Raw genomic sequence first — 8,665 nt, 5'->3', positions numbered from 1 at the left:
CTTAATTAAGCAGTCATTTCAACCTTGCGTAGGATATTGATAGGATTAATTATTATCAAATAATAATCTTCTATTCATATTTTCCTTTATAACTTTATGTTTATTTTTGAAATATTTTCACATATTTTCACGTACACACACACCCTCCCTCACACACATGCATATGTGAAAGTGAACCTGAATCAAACATTAAGTTCTTGGTTCTTTGGACAAAAATCTATCACAACACATTTGTTTACATGTATTTGATTTTCTTCACTTTACCATTGTTTAACTCAGCTACAAGGAGGTTGTCTCTGGTGTCTACACATAAACCCCATGGGTTGTGTAGATAACAGTTATCAATGTAACGGAGGAGCAGTCCATCCTGATCGAGGATGTGGATACGGTGTTTGTTAATGTCTGATGTCAGGATCCGACTCGGGCTGTCTGTTGTGATGCCGACTGGATTAAAAGATCCCTTGGTAGTAGAGGGACGACCAGTGTATCTAAATCGGAATTTTCCTGCCTCATTAACAACCACTACTGCACAGGCTCCATACTCAGCCACACAGATATCATGGTTCCTGTTCTCACTTATGTATTTAAGGTCACCAGATGAATACAGGGGTTTACTTTCACTATCAAACTGAATGGCTTGTTTTTCTGTGGAACCAGAGTAACGGACAACTTTCGATTGTTTATCATCACTGACCATGGTAATCAGGAGGTCACCAGAGGAGGCACTACTGACCTTGTAAGGTATCCACCCCTGTAGTCTGACCACTTCCTGTATCTGGTCATTCTTCTCTATGTTTACAGTTCTTGTATCAGGATCAGTATAAAAAACATCTCCACTCTCTGTCACTGTTATATCACCTTGTATGTTTCCTGACTCGGTTTGGATTGACTTCAGTAATTTGCCCTGGAGGTTGTAGAGTTTATGTTTTTGTAATTAACATGTGTCCAGATTTCTTCATCACTGAGACAGGTAATACTGTATAATAGATTATACCCAGTGTCTATGGTGGTGATGAGCTCGGGTTCATCAAGCAGTAGTTTGACTGGAGGACAGGATACAGCTTCTGGTGTCTTCATTGTGTAGCCATGTTCTTCTGTTGAAATGGATAATGCAGACAGTGAACCAAACATTTGATGGAGCTGTTCTGTGTTGGTCTGATGAAGAGAAAATCTTGGTATTGAAACAATGATTTTAGGAGGTAACCTTCTGAATTCAGCATTCCTGGGTTTGTATGCAGAGGTTAGGGAGGAATCATTGGAGTCCAGTATTTTCTTCAGATCAAAAATACTCTGTTTTACATCAGAGGTAATCTGCTTGATTTCATTTCTCTGTTTATTTAGAGCAGCCAGGTGTTTTTCTTGCATCTCATTAATTTCAGATTTCTGTTTGTTGACAATGATGTTAATTTCTCTGTGCCAGTCTTCTCCTTGTTTGGTGACAGCTGTTGTCAGTTTCTCATAAAGCTTTTGCAAGTTGAATTTTTCAGATTTAAATTCTAATGTAATTTCTTCATATGTTGGAAGTATTCTTTTTTCCAGTTCTTTCAAGTCCTTGTTTATAATGTCTTTAATGAAGCTTGGGTAGTTAACATTAGGAGTAGAAGTTCTGTGTTTGTATGGTACAACTTTGTGTCTTAAAGATGAATCAGAGAGATGTTCCCCTACACAGGCCTTACACAGGTTAATCTTACAAAGTTCACAATGACTCTGTAATGCAGCTTTTTGACACAGGTCACAGAGGAGGAGAACTTGAGCTCTGTCCAGGGGGTCCATCACTTGGGCTTAAGTAAAAATGATTCTTAGTAACGACTGAAATTGTATCACTGACATATATATATTTTTAACCTTAGGAAAATCTCTGTATGTTAAAATATGACAAATCAGTTTAGAATTGACAGAGATGCTGCGTTAATTAATTGCGTGTCCATAGGATTTTTTTAATATAAAAGGAAATCGACTTTACGCCTCGTATTGATATAATCAGTATGACTGCTCCTCGTCTTGCAACAATTAATGTATTCTTCTTCATTTTTGATCCTCCAAATATGAATAATGCTTTGTTAATGTGTTAAAACTAAATTATTATCTTGTCTCACCTTAAAATCAAACACGGCCCGCCCTGATAATCCTACATATTCTACAAATTTCTTCCCATTATTTATCTTAGTGATTTATCTGTTACCTCATCAGGTGATTTTAATACCCGACATATCTTTATCTGTCAATGTAGAGATAAAGTTATAATTAGATTAAATATACTACAATGCAGGGACTTGTGTAGACATTAGGGTCCTGGTAGCATCCTTCACACGTATGAGATAAATATATGAATATACTTACCGTTAAAGGTTCCTGTTACTACCTATACATAGCCTTAATTTTCTTTACCTACAGAGATACTTTATCAATAGCACTTCCGATGTTGACACAATTCCTCATTTCAATATTGGTTTAATTTTTTTTTATCTTTTCTTTGGGAAAATCCTTGTTGTTTTAAAATGAATAATAAAAAGCAACCAGAAGTCTCTGACGAGACTGTAGCTCTACTGGTCTGTACGTATAACAAAAGAAAAGTAGCATGTACTATCATTTGCAACTTCGCAACAGGCATCAAAAAATAAAATGATTTATGCTTCTCAATGTAGTGATCCTGTTTGCCAAATTATATTGTAATCAGAGGAAAATTTAATAGGAGAAGCATACTGAAGGATATTTTTTTTTTAAATTCTATCTTTATTAACCATTGCAACATCGTTCATTAAAATAAAAAAAGCGTGCGCAAAATCATATATCTTAGCGCAGTCTAATAGTTCGTATCAAACGAGTTTTATTGTTGAAATTATTTAGTATAATATACCGTAAAACAAATTTATTCGCATGCTAAAAATTTTCGTGTTGTTTGAGAAAGCCTTTATTGTCAACGCAACTTTTTTCTCCCTTTAATATTCATTTAAGCGTTTTTGTCTATTAACATCAGATCCAAAAGAGGCTGGATCACGAAAATCAATTGTCACAAACTGGTTAACTCTCGGTAAATCGCGAAATAAAGTCATCGCAAATAAAAGTTGGTTTACAATTATGATAAATACAGCATGAACGTCAACCATCTATAGTCAACGGAGGCGGGATTTTAAATATTACCTTCAACTAAATGCAGTATAAAATATTAAAGTACTAAATAAACATAGGTAATCAGAGATTACAGAGCTCACCTCAACGAATGTTGTCTTTAAGTAAGCCAAAGTCACCTAATCACACAGCAAAGAGTGTACATCCAAAAAAATTGATTTGATACTTCGGTATAGACATATATAAGAACTTCAAACTAGTTCATCAATCTTCATCACTCAACATGCATTCTCTGTAAGCACCAAAAAATTTACTATACGGCTTGGAATACGGCATCTCTGATTTTGATGAAATTTGCACCACAGGTGAACCTTGGTACAAAACCAGCAAATATGGTGTTTGAAGTTTCCCACGCGCACCCGGTTGCCATGGAGACGGATTCATTGAATTTGGCCATTTTCGGCCAAACAAAACCATAAAAATTGAAGAAGTATAAATGCATTTTTATCTTTATTTAGTAAACTCAATTTAAATATTTGTATCATAAAAAAACATCAACTGTTAATAAATACAGCGCATATAATAAGTTATTCCAGAATTAACCCCACTCTTAGAAAATGTTCCTGCAATATGGCATTATATTTTTGGGAAATGTGAAAAATGGAAAATATGGCATTTTTTGAGACATTTAAGGTTAAATAAAAAATTGTCTACGGAAAGTTTTCTTATGTGTGTCGTCAAACGTCAGTAATAGTAGTGTCCCCTCAAGAAAAAACCGGAGTGGGGTCTCAATGCTATTTCTAGTAACATGTATCTAAAAATAACCATATTTCAGAAAAATCCAAAAATGAAATTTGGGCAAAGTTTACGATGCCATTGCTAGCTAATTATGAAATATATTGTAAAAGTTTTCTTGCTAATGGCAGAGGCTAGACACCAATAACTACCATTCATATTAATTTCAGGGATTTCCGTTTTCTATTTATAGCTTCAAATGCCCTAAAGTAGACATGTCTCATAAAATGCTGAAAAATATCAATTTTCCATCATTTTGAAGCTCTACTGAATCATAAATAATAACCATATGGATCTCTCCACTACTTCATCAATAAGAACAAGGAATAATCAAATAACTCAAAATTTGTTGAGGACAGGCTCTCATATCTATAAATAGTGCAAATGTCTAAAAACAGACACATATAAAATTAACTGTTTAATGTTGATTTTCCGCTAATTCTCAAACTAGAGATGGACAATTTACCGACTTACTGTCATTAACTGTAACCTTGGTAATTGACAAAACGTGACTGACAAGAACAAAAGAACATGCAATGGAATGCAGCATGATAAGCAGAGCGTCCCATTTCTATGTATAAAACACATGTTAAAAAGTAGACGTACTGCAAAATATCGGGAAAATGTAGTTTTTAGTGATTTTCTCACATTTTGGATGAACAAGTGCAGACTATCTGATGTTAACTGCGATTGGCATATGGTGACCAACAAGTAAAAGCATCATATGAAATTGTATGCATGTTAAATGTAATGAAAATTCAGCATCTGAAGTAAGTATGACAGTTTTTCATCCCTTGATACATCATTTGTTCAAGTTGTTTGGTTTATAAAAGCCTCATGGTTTCTTGCTAATAGACCTGCATGCATAACTTTTACCAGATCCATTATCTGCAACATGTATGTCGTATTCAGCTATAGAAGTTAGTGTCCATCCTAAGATGTCCATGCAGTTTTGTGCAACATAGGGCTCATTAGTTACTTAGAAATGAAACCTGCATTAAAATGTAACCTCTTCACTCATCCAGAAAATTAAGGTCAGATACAGCATCCAAACCAGTCTTTAGTATGTCTCCTTAGATGCATCATCCATCATCCATGCAAGTTTGGTCATTAAAGAGGTCAAATATAGTTATCTGGAAATGAATCCTGCACAAAAAAGCTAATTCAGAGAATTTGGAAATGAATCCTGCACAAAAAAGCTAATTCAGAGAATTTGTGTCCCCTGCTTATATTAGGGAAAAAGTAAACCATGCGCAGTTCGGGGTGGGGGGGTTCGGATCCCCTTGATTGAAAATGTAGAATTATTAAATGTATACTGAAGCAAATAAAATATGCCAATATGGATATAAATGGTTGATTGATTATTCTTTATTATGTGTGTAGAAGATTTTTTTATATGGAATATTTATCACACTGTAATGAGGATTTTATGAATTTGTACAAGCCAGACCTCATGAATTTTTCATTTCACATGCTGAATACTATCATTTAGTAAAAAAAAAAGTATTTCGAAAAAAAATTGTTTTATCGGGATGCGAACCCTGGCCCTCTCAAATGTGGAGCCAGTGACATACCACTAGACCACGACGCCGCTTTAACATGGCGAGAATTATATACCAAAATTAAGTCATGTTCACGTTCGATATATTTTCAAAATTTTACACAATGCATGGTATCTTATTTAACCTTTTTTAAACAGTTTTAATAAATGTAATAAGTATATAAAGTCCGTCGAGAACTTGTTTTATACGTAATAACTCCCCTTCATGCCCCTGTGCTAAAAATAGCGATATTTAATACAATAAATACTAAAAACCAAACGGGGTGGGACATTTTAAGAGGGGTAAGAGAGGTCCTTGAGACTTTTGGTATAAATTAAATTGCAAAAGCTCAAAATCCTCTTGAAATATCGCCCGAAAACGATTGTTACACACAAACAGAATGTATACATTTATGACCTTGAAGTTTGACCTTTTGACCGCAAAATCAATAGGGGTCTTCCATAAGCCACAGGGAGTTGTTCTGTAAAAATTTCATTGCAAAAGCTCAAAGAGTTCTCGAGATATCGCGCGGAAACGAGAGTGTTATAACTGAGAGAATTTGCGAATTTATGACCTTTGACCTTGACGTTTTGACCTCAAAATCAATAGGGGTCTTCTTTACTCCATGGGAAGTTGCTATGCAAAATTCCATTGCAAAAGCTCAAAGAGTTCTCGAGATATCGTGTGGAAACGAAAGCGTTACAGACAGACAGAAAGACGGACGGACGGACAGACCCAAATTAATATCCCCCACTTTTCAAGCGGGAGATAAAAACTTTAACCTGTTCACTCATCCAAAAATATATAACATGCATCCTAAGATATATTATCCATACAGGTTTGGTCATTTTAGGGCTCATCAATCTAAACATTACTATAATTGTCATGTACGTTGTAACTTGGAAATGAAACCTTCACCAAAAAAAGGTAAACCTGTTCACTCATCCGGAAAATGTAGGTCAGATTCAGCATCCAAAGCAAGTTGTAGTATGCAGCCTAAGATTCATATCCTTTTGTATTTTTAGCTCACCTGAGCTTGTCTGATCAAAATTCGTCCGTTGTCTGACGTCGTTGTCATCGGCGTCGACGTAAACTTTTAACATTTTTGTCTTCTTCTCAAGAACCACTGGGCCAATTTCGACCAAACTTGGAACAAAGCAGACTTAGGTGAAGGGGATGGGGAATTAAATTTAAATGAAGGGCCACAATAGTAATGAAATAGTGAAAAATTAATGGCATTTAAAAAAAAATCTTCTTTTCAAGAAACACTGGGACTGAAAAGATGGAACTCATTTGCAAGCATCCTCAGCTAGTGTAGATTCAAATTTGTTCAAATCATGACCCGTGAGGTTAGGGTGGGGCCACAATGGCAAATCAAAATTTTACGAAGGCCTAGGAATATATAGGAAAAATCTTTAAAAATCTTCTCAAGAAGCACTGGGCCAGAAAGATGAAACTCATGTGAATTCATCCTGAGGTAGTTTAGATTCAAGTTTGCTCAAATCATGACCCCCGGGGTAAGGGTGGGGCAAAAATGGCTGATCAAAGTTTTACATGTGTACATAGGATTATATAGGAAAAATATTTAAATATCTTCTTCTCAAGAGCCACTGGGCCAGGGAAGAAGAAACTCATGTGGAATCATCCTCATGTAGTATAGATTCAAGTTTATAAAATAATGACCCCCGGGGGTAGGTTGAGCCAAAATGGGCGATCAAAATTTTACATGGGAATATATAGGAAATTTTTTAAATATCTTCTCAAGAATCACTGGACCAGGAAAGTTGAAACTCATGTGGAATCATCCTCAGGTAGTGTAGATTCAAGTTTGCTCAAATCATGAGCCTCCGGTGGTAGAGTGGGGCAAAAATGGCTTATAAAAGATTAACATAGGAATATAGAAGAAATATTAGAAAAATCTTCTTCTTAAAAACCACTGGGCCAGGAAAGATGGAACTCATGTGAAATTATCCTTAGATAGTGTTAATTCATTTTTTTTTTTCAAAATATGACCCCCGGGGGTAGGGGGGGGGGAGGGCAAAATGGCCGAAGTTTTACATAGGAATATATAGGGAAATCATTAAAAATCTTTTTAATGACTTCAAAGCCATGATTAGTTATATTTATATGGAATCATCTTCAGCTAATGTTTATTCTAGTTCGTTCAAATGATGATCCCCTGGGTGGTTAAAATTCACCCCCCCCTCCCCAGATATGTCCTTTTTACTAGCCGATGTGCTAATTAAGGTGAGCGCTATGTCCCCTGGATCTCTTTTTTTTGTTAAAATTTTTAGTGCTAACCTCTCCGTTTTCTCAAAACAACACCCCCAAAAACTACAGAGTCTGGCTGATCTTAGTACAAACGACCTCAAACAGGTAAAGACACAAACAACATCTCCGTAAACTACAGAGTCAGTCTGACCTTAGTACAGACGATCTCAAACAGGTAAAGACACAAACAACACCTCCGTAAACTACAGAGTCTGACTGACTTTGGTACAGACGACCTCAAACAGGTAAAGACACAAACAACACCTCCGTAAACTACAGAGTCTGACTGATCTTAGTACAGACGACCTCAAACAGGTAAAGACACAAACAACACCTCCGTAAACTACAGAGTCTGACTGACCTTGGTACAGACGACCTCAAACAGGTAAAGACACAAACAACATCTCCGTAAACTACAGAGTCAGTCTGACCTTAGTACAGACGATCTCAAACAGGTAAAGACACAAACAACACCTCCGTAAACTACAGAGTCTGACTGACCTTGGTACAGACGACCTCAAACAGGTAAAGACACAAACAACACCTCCGTAAACTACAGAGTCTGGCTGATCTTTAAGTACAGACGACCTGAAACAGGTACAGAGAAAATAATAAAATCGAAGCATAACGTACTACAAAAGATATGAAATTGGAGAAGGTTGTAATTTTAAGTCATTTAGATTATATGTCTTTTATGTATATTTATTTTTATATCATGATGTTCTAATCTGTTTATTTAGTTTTCTGGAGTAGAAGAGAAGCTCACATCTCATCAGAGACCGAAACTCGCTAAAACTCCCCTCACCAAAATCGTGCACTACAAGGGAGAACAACTGCAATACTATCCTTGTATCCTTAATGAATGGACAGTGATATTATAAAATAGGCATAAAAGTTTTTTGTTTGAAGTTAAAGCAATTTTAAGGTCACCTGAGTGATCTCGTGTGACCTATTGCTATCCGTTTTCATCGTGCGTTGTGCGTTAACAT

The 8,665-nt window shown here is 35.8% G+C and overlaps 2 protein-coding genes across 2 annotated transcripts; both read right to left on the bottom strand.

Moving 5' to 3' along the window:
• Window positions 1-235: 235 nt before the first annotated feature.
• LOC134248079 (protein lin-41-like) lies at window positions 236-746 on the bottom strand. The gene has a single exon (XM_062730504.1). The coding sequence runs from the start codon at window positions 695-697 to the stop codon at window positions 236-238; it is 462 nt and encodes a 153-aa protein (XP_062586488.1). The 5' UTR covers window positions 698-746.
• Window positions 747-891: 145 nt separating this feature from the next.
• Window positions 892-1,773, bottom strand: LOC134248078 (uncharacterized). The gene has a single exon (XM_062730503.1). The coding sequence runs from the start codon at window positions 1,771-1,773 to the stop codon at window positions 892-894; it is 882 nt and encodes a 293-aa protein (XP_062586487.1).
• Window positions 1,774-8,665: the final 6,892 nt, after the last annotated feature.

The sequence above is a fragment of the Saccostrea cucullata genome, unplaced genomic scaffold (assembly GCF_032062105.1).
Source record: "Saccostrea cucullata isolate Sc308-1 unplaced genomic scaffold, CSIRO_AGI_Scuc_v1 ctg1909, whole genome shotgun sequence".
Classification (NCBI taxonomy): domain Eukaryota; kingdom Metazoa; phylum Mollusca; class Bivalvia; order Ostreida; family Ostreidae; genus Saccostrea; species Saccostrea cuccullata.
Note: the sequence above shows the minus strand (reverse complement) of the source record. Positions and strands in the feature narration are given on the sequence as shown.

What these genes read in the sequence shown, in the direction of transcription:
- LOC134248079 (XM_062730504.1), bottom strand. Translation starts at nt 697, where the DNA reads ATGGTCAGTGATGATAAACAATCGAAAGTTGTCCGTTACTCTGGTTCC.
- LOC134248078 (XM_062730503.1), bottom strand. Translation starts at nt 1,773, where the DNA reads ATGGACCCCCTGGACAGAGCTCAAGTTCTCCTCCTCTGTGACCTGTGT.